Source organism: Camelina sativa, chromosome 18 (genome assembly GCF_030686135.1).
Source record: "Camelina sativa cultivar CO46 ecotype springtype chromosome 18, ASM3068613v1".
NCBI classification, from domain to species: Eukaryota; Viridiplantae; Streptophyta; class Magnoliopsida; order Brassicales; family Brassicaceae; genus Camelina; species Camelina sativa.
In genome coordinates this window covers 18,367,136-18,382,034 of record NC_141897.1, presented here as the reverse complement: position 1 = coordinate 18,382,034, position 14,899 = coordinate 18,367,136, and the positions used below count along the sequence as shown (strand labels likewise).

The 14,899-nt window shown below is 36.5% G+C and overlaps 4 protein-coding genes across 4 annotated transcripts; 1 reads left to right on the top strand and 3 right to left on the bottom strand.

Annotated features, from left to right (window-relative positions):
* Positions 1 to 594: 594 nt before the first annotated feature.
* LOC104763538 (cytokinin dehydrogenase 3-like) lies at positions 595 to 3,637 on the top strand. Its single transcript, XM_087497419.1, has 5 exons — positions 595 to 1,278; positions 2,261 to 2,388; positions 2,485 to 2,745; positions 2,848 to 3,116; positions 3,249 to 3,637. The coding sequence occupies exons 1-5, from the start codon at positions 666 to 668 to the stop codon at positions 3,535 to 3,537; spliced, it is 1,560 nt and encodes a 519-aa protein (XP_087353545.1). The 5' UTR covers positions 595 to 665; the 3' UTR covers positions 3,538 to 3,637.
* Positions 3,638 to 6,687: 3,050 nt separating this feature from the next.
* LOC147923047 (uncharacterized) lies at positions 6,688 to 8,265 on the bottom strand. Its single transcript, XM_087497889.1, has 2 exons — positions 7,051 to 8,265; positions 6,688 to 6,948 (listed from the first exon to the last, which is right to left on the bottom strand). Exons 1-2 carry the CDS (start codon positions 8,263 to 8,265, stop codon positions 6,688 to 6,690), a joined length of 1,476 nt encoding a protein of 491 aa, XP_087354015.1.
* Positions 8,266 to 9,425: 1,160 nt separating this feature from the next.
* On the bottom strand, positions 9,426 to 10,688 carry LOC147923046 (uncharacterized). Its single transcript, XM_087497887.1, has one exon. It carries the CDS (start codon positions 10,686 to 10,688, stop codon positions 9,426 to 9,428), a length of 1,263 nt encoding a protein of 420 aa, XP_087354013.1.
* Positions 10,689 to 12,180: 1,492 nt separating this feature from the next.
* LOC147923045 (uncharacterized) lies at positions 12,181 to 12,567 on the bottom strand. Its single transcript, XM_087497886.1, has one exon. The coding sequence runs from the start codon at positions 12,565 to 12,567 to the stop codon at positions 12,181 to 12,183; it is 387 nt and encodes a 128-aa protein (XP_087354012.1).
* Between the last annotated feature and the right edge of the window lie 2,332 nt (positions 12,568 to 14,899).

Genomic DNA, 14,899 nt, shown 5'->3' with positions numbered 1-14,899 from the left:
GACACAGTGTATCAATATACTACAGAATCTATCAATGTAATAATAATGTACAAAACGGACCGTGGAATATTTTTCCAAAACCATTTGACCAGCGAGCGACATCGTGCGTGTTTAAACAGTTACAGGCTTACAGCTAATCTTGTTGTCTATTGAAAGTTGAAACCAGTGGTTTGTAAATTTAGAGTCTCACGTGACTCTGTGTGATAATATTACAGAACTTATATGATGTATTAATATTAATTTAATACATAATAATGTTACTCGAATTTAATACATAATAATTTAATAATGTTACTCGGCTAACTATTTTGATGGCTCAAATTCGTTTAATTAGTATAGGAATATGCATGTAATAAGTTATTACATTAAAAGATACTAGTAGTAAAATAGTAATAAATACTAGCTGATACTCCATTACACAAGAATAAATTTTGTTTCAAATAATTTAAAACGGGGTTAATTAAACTCGTTAGTTATTATTACACAGAAGAGACTCGCACAAAGTAACTTACACAAAGAAAAGAAAAAAACAAGAACCCGTCCAATACATGTGTCTACATGCGTGGCTATAAATATACAGCTACTACTACTCTTCATTGACACAAATCAAGCTTAAGTGTCGATTAAAACAAAGCAAAAAAAGTTCTCAGAAGAAAAAAAAATATATGGCGAGTAATAGTTTTCGTTCACAAATTCATCTTGGAGTAATAATAATTTTAATCATCATTACTCTTTTAACTCCGATCACAACCTACAACACATCACCACAACCATGGAATATTCTTTCCCACAACGACTTTGCCGGAAAACTCACCACCGCCTCCTCCTCCATCGAATCAGCCGCTACAGATTTTGGCCACGTCACCAAAATCTTCCCATCCGCCGTCTTAAACCCTTCCTCCGTCGAAGACATCACTGATCTCGTAAAACTCTCTTATGACTCTCAACCCTCTTTCACTCTAGCTTCTCGTGGCCACGGACATAGCCACCGTGGCCAAGCCTCGGCTAAAGACGGAGTTGTGGTTAACATGCGGTCAATGGTAAACCGGGATCGAGGCATCAAGGTGTCTAGGACCGGTTTATATGCTGACGTGGACGCTGCTTGGCTATGGATTGAGGTGTTGAACAAAACGTTGGAGTTAGGGTTAACGCCTGTTTCTTGGACGGATTATTTGTATTTAACGGTCGGTGGAACGTTATCTAACGCCGGAATCAGTGGACAGACGTTTCGGTACGGTCCACAGATCACTAATGTTCAAGAGATGGATGTTATTACAGGTACGTTACGTACCATGATTATCTCCACATAAAAATACAATAATAGTGATTTTTATTTTATTTTTTACTTCGTACGTTTCTGATTTAAAAAAAAAAAACTTCGTACGTTTTTTGCGTCTTTTTTCATTTAGATCTTGTTTATGCTCTTGTTTTGTTTGTATTGTTTGTCTCTTTTTATTTGTTTCTCGAACTTGGTTGATTGCTTTTCTTCTTTTCACACATCAATCTAATCACATATCTTTTTTTTTTGTATAAGGTTATAAAAAAACTACAGACTAGGTAAAAAAATAGGTGGTTATAATAAGGCTATTTCGTCTCTTAATGGTATGAATTTTCCTTAATAATATAAACATGCACTGATGCACATGTTAATGCAAAGGTCGATTTATCAGTAGACGATTTTTTTATAGAGAATTATAGTTTTTTTCTTTTTTGATAAAGTCTTACATATTATGGAAATTTCGTTGAAACTAATTCTGATTTCTGCGAAATTTACATGGTCATATATTATGTAACGGTTCATAAAAACCCGATGAACAAGGAAACAAAACTAAATCAACCAAATGGTCCCACGCGCATAATTTTACACGAGGTTTCTTGGGGCATAAGGACAAAACTCAAAAGTTCATAACGTTTGGTCCTAACCAGGTGTAATGGATTTTTAAGTAACAGTCAGTTTTCTTACTATAGCTGTACCCATTATGTCCACATATGAATCCATTTACTACACTATTGGTCTCAAGTGTAGTTAGCTTACGAAGACTTTCTAGTTCCATTGTTTGGTTAGGAGATAACATAATTTAATGAGACAGACTTTAGCACTTTAGGCTATTTTATATATGATGATGATACTTTTTATTTATATATAACTCGTCGCATTGCTTTATATTATTCTTTGTAAACTCATATATAACGGTCCACATTTGTTGATTTTTTTGCTAAACTTTCCTAATTTGGGTCAAGATATACTTTTGTTTTATAGGAAAAGGAGAGATTGCAACTTGTTCCAAATATATGAACTCGGACCTTTTCTTCGCCGCGTTAGGAGGTTTGGGTCAATTTGGAATAATCACAAGAGCCCGGATTAAACTCGAAGTAGCTCCGAAAAGGGTATGCTTAAATTGTAAATTATGCAATAATTAAAGAAATTTTAATTAAGCTTATAACTGAACATACAGTATATGCATTTTTTTTGGTTTTTTGCAGGCCAAGTGGTTTAGGTTTCTATACATAGATTTCTCCGAATTCACAAGAGATCAAGAACGGTTGATATCAGAAACGGACGGTTTAGATTTCTTGGAAGGTTCCGTTATGCTGGACCGTGGCCCACCGGATAACTGGAGATCCACGTATTATCCACCGTCCGATCACTTGAGAATCGTCTCAATGGTCAAACGACGTCGTGTCATCTACTGCCTCGAAGTCGTCAAGTATTACGACGAAACGTCTCAATACACAGTCAACGAGGTCCGTACATAAATAATACAAGCATGAATCACATACATGTATAATTGGGAGATCTTTACGCAATAATTATAAGTATTAAATCTAATTATTTAAACCATGCAGGAAATGGAGGAGTTAGGCGAGAGTCTAAACTTTGTAAAAGGGTTTATGTACGAGAAAGATGTGACGTATATGGATTTCTTAAACCGGGTTCGAACCGGAGAGCTAAGCCTGAAATCCAAAGGCCAATGGGATGTTCCACATCCATGGCTCAATCTTTTCGTACCAAAATCTCAAATTTCAAAATTCGATCATGGTGTTTTTAAGGGTATTATCCTAAGAAATAACATCACTAGCGGTCCCGTTCTTGTTTATCCCATGAATCGCAACAAGTAAGTTTCGATATGAGAATTTTTTTTATATATCCACATTTCTAAAGATCCGAAAATATATTTAGTAACTATTTTTTTTTTTTTTTTTTTGATAGTGATTTAGTAACTAGTTTTTGGGGTATTTTTTCTCAGGTGGGATGATCGGATGTCAGCTGCTATACCCGAAGAAGATGTGTTTTATGCGGTCGGGTTTTTGCGATCGGCGGATTTTGACGATTGGGAGGCTTACGATAGAGAAAATATGGAAATATTGAAGTTTTGTGAGGATGCTAATATGAGGGTTATACAATATCTTCCTTATCATTCATCACAAAAAGGATGGGTTAGACATTTTGGTCCGAGGTGGAATATTTTCTTAGAGAGAAAGTACAAATATGATCCCAAGATGATATTATCCCCGGGACAAAACATATTTCAATAAATAAACTTGAGTTAGACGATATAATGAATTATATTGTACTTAGTTAGTCTTTCTCGTCACTTTGTAAATATCTCAATTTAGTCCAAGCTTTTCTTTGTTATATCAATATTTGATAGAGATATGAACAGTATGCAGTGTTATACCACAATTTCCACGTGAACAAATTTAAGAAATTCAACCTATATTTCGGTGGAAGATTTTGGCTATAATTAACAACATGAAATAAAAAAGTAGAATGTTAGTAAGAAAATGGAAATTGATAGGAAAGTAAAGGTCTAAAGGACATGATCATGAGATGCGAAAGTAAGTCTCTAAATGTGAAAACTATCTTCTCTTTTTTTGTAAAGAAAAATTTGACATATACTGATATACATGATATACTACATTTGATTAAAGGAATAACAAATAATTATGTCTGAGAAATGTCCCCAAACCTTTTTGTTACAGTCTGCGGGAAAGAAGGAGACATCTACACTTCTTCCCACCTTTCTGTTTATTTATTATTCGGCTTAATTTTAAAATTACTTTCTTTCTGTACTTTGAAGATCTTGGTCGAACAAAGTCCACGTATATATATTATGTTTTTCATTTTCCTTTAAGCGTCGGATGTTTATTTTGGTCTCAAATGTTTTTTATTTATTTATTAACAGGTCTTAATTGTGTCGTGTTAAGATTAATCATTTGACATAACTTGTAGTATGTAACTATTTCCATCAATGCATCTCTTTGTTTGATTAATCAAAATTTAAATCCTTTTCTTTTTGAGAAAAACGACATATTCCATAACGATTTTCTTCTGTTCATCTTCTTCTATTATAGTTTTAAATAATTTATAATATGATTAAATCAATTATAATACACATACACTTATAAGTATAATTTGTTATAAACTATTTCATTATATCAATTGTCAATAGAGGAAAACGACAAAAAACGTCGTGAAAAGTGGATATCATATGATGAAAGTTGCAGCCGTTAGCTTTGGGATCCGTAGGAATCTCCAACCTAATTTTGAATATAATAAAAATGTATATCAATTTATATACACACCTATACAAATGAAACTTTATATTATTATGTGAAAAAGTTGAAGCATTTGCTACCTACCATTATTTTATAGTGCAAAATCTTTTCTTCTTTTTTTTGTTTTCTTAGAAAATCTCATTGCATGATTACTAAAAATATAATCATGAGATTCCCTTGTATATCTTATCCTTTTTTCGTGTAATTACATCCCAATTTTTCTAGTATAATTTTTATATCAATTAAAATAAAAGCAATAGGCGCGACTTGGGAAGTTTATCATGGGCCTCGTATATTCAGCCCAAATATCAAACGTAGAGCTCTGGGCCTCGGAGTACACTACGTGCTGGTTTTCTCAATATTAACGACATGTTGTTCGTTATCATGAATGTAGAAAACGAAGGAAAAAGCAAAGCAATGTCATAAACTTGCATAGTTATGGTGAATGTTTTATATATTCATATATTTCGTAATAATTTTATAGTTTACGAGCTTATATATTATGCTGAATGTTATTTTTTTTTTTTGAAAAGGGGTTATATATCTTTAGTTATCTATACTATTAAAAAGGAAGCATTTTTAATAAGTAGACATAGATTAAGAGATTATTATATGAAATTCTATTTAAATTGGAATAAGGATATGTATAATTTTTGAAACCAAACAGACCCAATTAATAAGGAATTTGTAGCCAAACAGATATTATATGTGAAATTTTAGCAAAAAAATCGGAGCCAAACAGATTCGTATTTAAGTGTATGGAGCAAACAAACATTTAATGGGTTATTAACACATCAAAATCGGAAGCAAACAATATGGTTCCACGATATTCGTTTGTATATGCCAATATCTAAACAAATCTACCCATCTAATTAGCATGTCAAACTTTAATGCTTTCCTTATTATATTGTTATGATTAGAAAAATTTAATCTTAGAATATCTTCTATTAACGAATAATCTAAGGAATCATAATAAAATTTATATCCCTGAACATTAGCACCTACCATAATAAAATACTTCGAGCATATATTTCACCTGCAATTTTTTTAAAAAGAAAGTGATTAATGATAATTCCAAAATTTATCATAATAATAATTCCGCAATCTTAACAAAATATATCTAAATCCAAGTTTTTTTTGGCAATTCGAATGTAATACGTTACTATTTAGGAATATTGCACCGGATCCGGAATATTCCTTTCATCAAGTAGTTACATAAGGCTATAAATATAGAAACATCCTAAAAGTTTAACATAGTACCCCTATTAAAACAATTCACAAAAGCATACACTTTTGAAATCACAATAGTTGCAAATGCTACTCACAAGTCTTGCTATGACCAAATCTTTTAAAACAAGTTGGAGGTTCAAGTGAAAATAATGCACACATACAAAATCAGACAAGGGGAAGCCATAGAGATGAATTAACCCGATGTGTCTCTGTAAGTTACTTGATTTTAAAAAAATTATGTTTCGTTGGCAAGTATTATATTTAGTTATGACTACACTATGTTTACTACTTATGATTTAGGTTACCGAAGGATGGACTATCACATCCTTGACAATTCAAGAAAGTATATTAACCTGTTTCCTCGCAGAACCATTTCAGAAGTTTTGGAAGCAACTAAAGTAATGACCAATGTACGGATATTACGTCAAGTATGTTTCTATTACTTATATTTTATAGAAGGATAACGCAAACTAAAATCATTTTTAAACGTTTCTTTTAGGAGGGGAAGTATAAGATCTGCATGTGTACCACCTATTCGATTGACATGGATTTTGGTTCTTATTGCTTTGCCTCCAAGTGTACAAGACGACAATTAAGGTGCCAAAAACCATGTTAGCATTATAAAACAATTATTCTATGAATGAAACTTTGTGTTTTTTTTATTTATTCCAAACTAAATTAAATACGTGCGAAATTGATTTTAAAGCTAAAATTATTATTATGTTTGCAATACATAAGTGCAGGTTTATAAGTAAGAAGATCACTCTATGAAAAAAAAATAGTAAGAAAATTGTGGTATGGCTATTTTGGGACAGAGAACCCTTCCCATCCCATCTATGTTATGTTTTGGTATTTTTTTTTTTTTTTTTTTTTTTTTGTCAAATCAGTTTCCATTAATTAAACTAAATCTGGTTTCTCCGGTTCGGTTACAGTCAACCGGTTTGGAGAGGAAATTACAGATACATTAGGCAAAGCAATTGAAAGAGATAGAAGGGAAGATAAAGAGTTTTTTGCAATCTCATCCGCTCGTCGATTCTTCTCTCGAGGAACAAAGGTGAAGGAGATTTCCTCAAAACTCGAGGCTATTACAAGGATATCGTGGAGAATCCCATGGATTTCCTTCAGAGGAAGATCCGAATTTATCGCGTTGATCAACTGCTGTGAATCAGAGACGACTAAAAGTTTCTAGTAGTCCAGATCGGAAGCTTGTTGGATCGCAAGGAGCATGGCAATCGCTTCCGCCATCAGAGGGGATCATACATGATGAGAGTTAGCCTTCCCGTGTCTCTCTGGTATCAGGGGGTTTCGACTAAAGATCCAGCCAAAGCTGGCACTCTGGGAGTCTTCTCGCCAAGCCGCGTTTGTGAAACATCGAAACGTATTGGAATCCACTTCACCTCCTTCCTGAGGGATTGGGGTGTGCAACGTCAAGTTTTTTGGGGTTTGGTTAAGGATCCATTCACGTGTCTGGCTGATAGCTTGGCTTAAAGCTTCTGACGGACTGATAGCTTTTTTCTCAAAGATGAGCTTATTCCTGCTGGTCCAAATAGTCCAGAGAATCCAGGCTCCAAAGGCCCCATCATTTAGCCCCATTGGAGGCAAACATATAAGTTTTCTAGATCCCTCAATCCCTAAACGTAGGTTTGATATACCTGGTATATTCAAAAGATGTTTTACCGGTGCTTGACTCCACATCTGTTTTGCAAAGTTGCAGTGAAAGAATAGGTGGAGTTGGGTTTCATCTTGTCCGCAGAAAGGGCAAACAGCCGTCAAGTTGATTCCACGACTGCGCATATTGGCTCCCGTTGGCAGTGCATTTTTCAACAACTTCCATAGAAAGAATTTGATCTTGGGAAGGCACGCCAAGTTCCATACTTCTTTTTCCCAGTTAAAGTCTTCCAGTCCTTCAGTATGGCTTATCTTTTTGGAAGACTCCATAGAGGCAGCCTGATAGCCTGATTTTGCTGTATACTCACCCGACTTTGTAAGTAGCCAGCTGTACTGATCTCCTGCACCAAACTTGCTAGGTCTGATGGACATGACATCCTTTTCATTCACAGGTAAAATCTGCCTCACCTTGTCCACTATCCAGGTCTTAGTTTCCGGGCAAATAAGGTCTGACACCAGCATATTTTGTGTTTGCTCAGTGGGAGGTAAAATTGGTGTGGTTGGGGAAACGAGTGATAGCCAGGGATCGTACCAAACGCGGGTCGTCGTTCCAGAGCCTACTGCTACTCCCAGGTGTCGTCTTAAGAGGTCTTTTCCAATGCATATTCCTCTCCACCCATGTGAAGCAGAGGGAGAAGCTATACATTCCAAGAAAGGGGTGTCTTTGCAATATTTTACAAGCAATGCTCTCGCCAGTAGACATGTTGGATTGGATAGGATTCGCCAGCTGAATTTGGCCAGAAGCGCATCATTAAAGTCAGGTATATCACGAAAGCCTAGTCCTCCATTTTTCTTGGTATTTGTCATTTTATTCCAAGCTAACCAACACATCTGTTTTTTTTTCCCTTAGGGTCATCCCACCAGAATCTCGTGAGGGCCGATTGGATTCTTTTGCAGAGGGAGCCATGTAATTTGAAGCATGACATTGCATCTGTAGGCATGGAGGCAAGTACTGACTTCAGCATGGTATTCTTCCCAGCAGGGGAAAAAGATCTATTAGACCAGCTTTTTGAACGTTGCCTTATCCTATCAATAATGGTATTGAACATATCACGCTTCTTCCGACCAAACAGCTCCGGTAATCCAAGGTATTTTCCAAGTCCACCAGCTTGTTTCACACCTAGGATCTGTAAAGCCTCATTTCGTATATAGTCACTCGTCATTGCTGAGAAAGTGACTGCAAATTTGTTTTTGTTTATCATTTGACCCGAGGCTTTTTCATATTTGAGCAGGATCCTTTTTAGCTCTATGCAGGATTGTCTGTCAGAACGACAGAAAAACATAGTGTTGTCTGCAAATAATAGATGGTTCACTCTGGGGCTGTGTATCGACACTCTGATCCCCGGTAGTACACGGTTCTGCTGAGCTTTGTTGCAAAGTCCGGAGAGGACCTCGCTGCATAGAATGAACACATAGGGCGAGAGGGGGTCTCCTTGGCGGATTCCTCTTTGTGGTTGAACTCTCCCTTGTGCAGAACCATTGAGAAGGTAAGAGTAAGATACTGTTGAGATGCATAGCATAATCCAGTTTTTCCATGTTGGATGAAAACCCATTCTTTTCATAACCAGACTCATAAATTCCCATTCAATGCGGTCATAGGCTTTACTCATGTCTGTCTTCACAGCCATGAACCCTCGAACTGTGGCTCCAGAGGTCTTAAGGTAGTGAAGATTTTTATGTGTTATCAATACATTGTCAGTTATAGCTCTTTTAGGAACAAAGGCTGATTGGTTCTCTGATATGATGACTTGCAGGATAGGTTGCAGTCTTTTTGCCATTAGCTTGGATATGATCTTGTAGAAGACTGTGCAGAGAGCAATTGGACGGTAGTCCGCCATCTTCTGTGGACTCAATATTTTTGGTATGAGCCTAATATGAGTTTCATTAACTTTTGTTGGTGAAGTGTTGTTCAGGAAAAAACTTTGAATCTCAAGCACGATGTTTGTCCCTACTGTGCTCCAATTAGATTAGAAGAAACTGGCAGAGAAGCCGTTTGGTCTCGGGGTTTTATCAGGGTGGATATCGAAGCAGGCTGCTTTGATTTCTTCTGGTGTCGGGATAGTAATGAGGTACAAGTTCATTTCAGGGCTCACGCAAGGATCAATGGCTTCCCATACAGTGGATGTTCTATCTCCTTCTTCAGAGGTAAATAGTTTTTGGAAGTAATCAGTAATGACTTTAAGGATCTCATCTTCTTTGTATGAGGGAACACCGTTATCATCTTCGATGATAGAGAATTTGTTTACTGCTTGTCTACCTCGAGTTATAGCATGGAAGTACCCAGTATTCTTATCACCAAGAGTCAGCCACATTTGTCTACTCCTTTGTTTCCAGTATTCTTCCTCAGCCTGATACGCCCTCAAGAGATTACAATTGATGGTAGAGATCAAGCTAGAGTCTGGATTTTGGTTAGACATAGCTTCTTCCAGCTTACTACGTTGAAGTTCGATCTCCTTCTGGCTTTGTTGGTATTTTACTCGCGACCAGGTAATGATAGCTTGTCTGCATCGAGCAAGTTTACAGAGAACTTCCTCTTGTTCATCAGACTCCCAAGCAGTATATATGATCTCTTTAACTTCCGGATTCTCCTTTAGTTGTCGATCATACCTGAACAGCCCTTTCTTCTTCTTTTTTGTCAGGTCCAGATAGGTAAGCAGGGGTCTATGATCTGACCCTTCAAAGCGCAAATAGTCACTCCTACTAGATGGATACGCTTCAGCCCAGGAACTGTTGGATATAGCTCTGTCCAGACGGCAATGAACTATGTGATCATGTCGTTTACCTCTCCAAGAGAGAAAGTTGCCAGAGTGTCGGAGGTCAAAGAGATCACACTCCGCCATAAAGGAGCGAATGTCAACAAAGGTACCTTCGTGTCTCTCAGGGCCTCCTTGTTTCTCCGAGGTGTCTATTATGTCATTGAAGTCTCCGGTCAGGAACCAAGGGGATTCTTTGGTAATGCCAAAGGTAGTGAGTGCATCCCAACAAGCTTTTCTTTTTGATCTATCTGGTTCACCATAGATAAATGTTGAGAAAAAGGACTTTCCTTCCGATGTGACACAAGTGTCAATATAATCTTTGCAGGCATTGATGATGTTAATCTCAACATGTTGTTTCCACAGGAGGGCAAGGCCTCCACCCCCCGGACTGTGAGGAGGGACAAAAACGTGATGAGGATAGTTCATCCACTGAAGGGACGACAGGACCTTCTCATCACTGTTCTTAGTCTCCATGAGGAATAGAATGTCAGGTGAGATACTGGAGTGCATCTCACATAAGCGCCGGCCTGTTGTGGGATTCCCCAACCCACAACAGTTCCAGCTCAGTATCTTTAAGGAAGAGGATTTGGTGGATTGGGAAAATACACCTTCTTCTTTACAGGCGCCGGTATGATGGTTTGCGTAGGGGGATCTCCACTGCTTCTGGCATTCTGAGCTGAGATCGGCTCCTTACCAGTGCTTCTGCAACTTGAGCTGGGTAGGTTTACTTTTGGGTTGCTCTTTCTTTGAGTTAGGGGTTTCTTTGGGGACCCATTTGCCAAATTTCGCTTTTGGCTCTTTGCTCCTACTAAATGTAGGCCTGTTTTCCCAGTAGGTTTTGCAACAGGTGGTCTACCTCTGCCCTTTTTGTGTTTTGGGTAGAAGTTTGTTCACGGATCAAAGAGGTATTCTCTCTGTGGGGGTCATCCGGGGGTATATCTTGTGAGAAGGTAATCGGGGGTTGGATGGTGTTCTCTCTAGCAGCTTGAATAAGTCTGTCAGCAGTGTCCGACATCAGGTTCTTAGCTTCTCCTTGAATAACTCTTTGTTTTCTGGCTGCACTCTCAGTGGGGTCTGAAACTGTGAGATATTGTATAGTGACTTCCCTCAACTCATTCATAACTTGATCTTTGGAAGGTATACTTTCAGGTATCACATTATAGGTAGGTTGTGCTAGTGGGAGTGGAAGGCTTCCCACCGGTGGTGGAGGGGGAGGAGTAACCGGGTCCGGGGCATCAAACTCTCTTTCTAGAGGTGGTCGTCTCGGTCTAGAGGAGTCAGATCGTTCTAACGTTTCTCCACCTCCCGGGATGATTTTCTCTCTCCATTGCCTGGTGGAGATCTTATCTCTCCAGTGTCCTCTTGGGGGAGGGCTTGCTTGTTCTGACCACCTACTTGAGGACTGTCTTGAATAAGGATGGCTTCTTTCTCTCCCCACCACTCTCCTTCAGTTCAGGTGGTGCTGGTTTTGATTAGTGTGGCGAGGCAGATAGTTATTGTTCTGCGCCCCAGAGATAGATCGACTGTTGTGGTATTCTTGCCCAGTAGGTATGTAATGTCTGGAAGCTGATTGACCAGAGGCGGTTGTTGGAGCTCTAAAGTTGTCCTCTGGTGTATAGAAGTTTCTCCTGACCGTTTGAGAGATAGAGGGCGCAGCCAAGACACTGGTTTTACGGGTATCTTTGTCCGGGATAAGAGACGGACAGTCTTTCACTTCATGTGTGAGTTTAAAACAGTATGAACAGTGGTTCTTCAGGTTCTTGTAATCCAGTATAACCAAAGCTTCGCTACCATTGGGAAAGTCCACCATGGTTTCTTTAACAATAGGCTCGAGGCCATCTATTAGTACGCGGAGTTTAGCGGAATCAGAGGAGATCTCCATTTTTTCTATTACACCAAGTTCTTGGCCAATGACCTCTAGCATTTGTGGTTGTCAGTAATGTTTTGGGAGGCCCTGTAGTTCAACCTAGAAAGGGATCTTGGATGGAAAAGAAACAGAGATAGTGGGCTCCCACTTTTGTAGGATAACCATCCATTGGCTATAGTGATATGGTCTATTATCAAGGACTTTCTGCATATCCTCCTCTAGGTCAAACCGGAACTGAAAGCATCCCCGACCCAGATCTGCACCAATGGCTTTGCCTTTTAGATTCCATCTGCTGACTAAGAAAGGGAACAAAGACCAAATTCTCTGGGCTTGCGGGTTTGTTAATCTTCCCATTAGAGTGAGAGAGTTTTCTTCAATAAGGGTGGATGTATCTAGTTCCGGGGCTCGGATGCGTCTGCGGTGGGGAGGGGAGGAGTTACCCGCAACTTCTTTACCTTTGAAGTGATAAGGTATTCTCTTGTCCATGATTTAGGTTCAGGCAAATATGGTTGGTGGGTTAAAGCAAGGGGACTTTGGGTATACTAGATTTGTATGAAAGTTTAACTAGTTTCAAAGGTTTATGCAGGGTTATAAAAGTTGTAAGAAAAACCGACAAAGGATTACGTACCGGATAGCTTAACCTTCATCTTCAAGAGCACTAAGCAAGGAGACTAATCGGAGGGGAGGTTTCCGGGGGGATTCTCATCGTCGACATGCGTAGGACCGATGGACTTAGTAGAGGCGGGTGAAGGACCGCTGGATACTTCCTTTAACGGCTAAAATGGGTTGGTAAGATGCGGTTTTTTGAAAAGTTCCTTCTATTTTGGGAGGGCATCGGGACTCGTGCATGAGAGAGTTTACTCTCTCTTTTTCTTTTTATCTCCTCTACCTAGCTAAACCCTCCAAATACCATTCATGTTTTGGTATCTTATAAATTTAGTTTTAATACCTATTTAAGATTATATATATTTTAGTTCAACAGATAAAAAAAATAGGTAAAAGATTCATACTGAATTAGTGATAAGCTAGATTTCTTTATATATATATTATTCTAGGCTTAAACACAAATATTAAAAGAGAAGTAGGCATAAATTTTGAGATGATTACATTCCATTGGATTTAGTTTTAGGGAAAAAAAAAAGAAGATCAATTGGTTAACCAGGGAGATTCCTATTTGGATCGTGATTAATGTGGCTAAGAGAATGGGTTCTAAATCTGTTTCCAAACATATACAATCAATTAAATTTATTTCCATAAAACCCCAGTTTGATAGTTGTTTATTTTCATTTTATATATTATTAATGATACATGAAGATACCAGTATAGATACAGGGAGATACCTCCTACCAAAAAAATACGTGGAAATACCAATATATAAATGATTTTATTATTTTTTGTCACACATGATTTTAATATTTATATGTATAAATATGTTTGCAGGCGGTAAAAAAACAAATGTTGTTATTACATATGGTGACAAAGAGAAAACATGTAAGGTGAAACGTGAAGGAGTATTGTCAAAGGACTTTAATAATGAATAACATACTTCTCAAGTGATTGATTCTAATCAATTTAATTGTATAGTAGATTTGTGTAACCATCCACACATATAGCGTAGGTATATATATGTGTATATATGTGTGGTATAAAAACTAATTTTTTTTATTAATGTATGTTATAAAATCATTTTTAAATTGTAAATTAACATTTTTGTTTAATTAAATTTAATTTGTGTGTTATTAAAATTACGGCAATCAAACAAAGCATATTTTAGAGTATTGGTTATAATTTCATATCCAAACTTATATGAACCAATAATTTACCATAAAATATTGGAAAGATAATTATCAATTTTAAATTATATATAGAAATCAATTTTAATTCGATTGCATAAATATAGAACTAAACATACCAACTTTTTTTGTTGGGACAAAAAGAAGCTATCATACCAACTAAAAGGAAAGAACTTATTATACCAACATAATTATTGTAACAGTGTTAGTGCACAAGGATAAGTTTCATTAATAAATACCAATGAATAAATATCAATTTTAAAAGTGAATAGTTTCACTTATTTTCACACATGAATATATAAAATTTTGGGTAAAATTTCATTTTTTTAATAGCTATATTTTATTCTCAAAATCTAACTTGAGTAAGAGCAATTTAGAATGGATAGATATATAACTTTGGAATGGAATAAATTTGAGTATTTTTGAAATTTTTACAGAGTTTTAGACTATCAAAACATAAAATAATCTCTTATCCAATCTCTTAAGTCATATTTTATAGATAAGAATTTTTTTTTAATTAAAATACATGTTACCTACGAGTTTTGCAAATTCAACATGGCGAATGCAGATATTGCTCATGTGGTTTTTGGGTGATGAGTTTTCCACAAGTACAAAAATAGCAAAACCATTACAAGGTAAGCCTATAAATGTGGGGTTGTCACGCTATACAATTTAAGATCATCGACTTTAGGAATTTTAATCATTATAGCAGATTTTATTCATTTTGATAGATAATTTTGAGAAATATAAAGAAAATTTGTATAATATCCACTAATTTGTAAAAGTTAAATATCCAAACAAAAATTACATGAAGTACGACTGCACGAGTATCACATCCGAATATTCTACCTATTTCTTTATCTATTATACTAAAATATACAATCTTAAATGGGTAAAGTATTATTAAAGTCACAATTATGAAGTAGAATAAACATGACGTATATGGGACGTGACGGTTTTTTCTGTTCAGATATAAACATTCTATTTTCATCTTATTTTTTTAATTGTAGTTGTTATACTTTTCT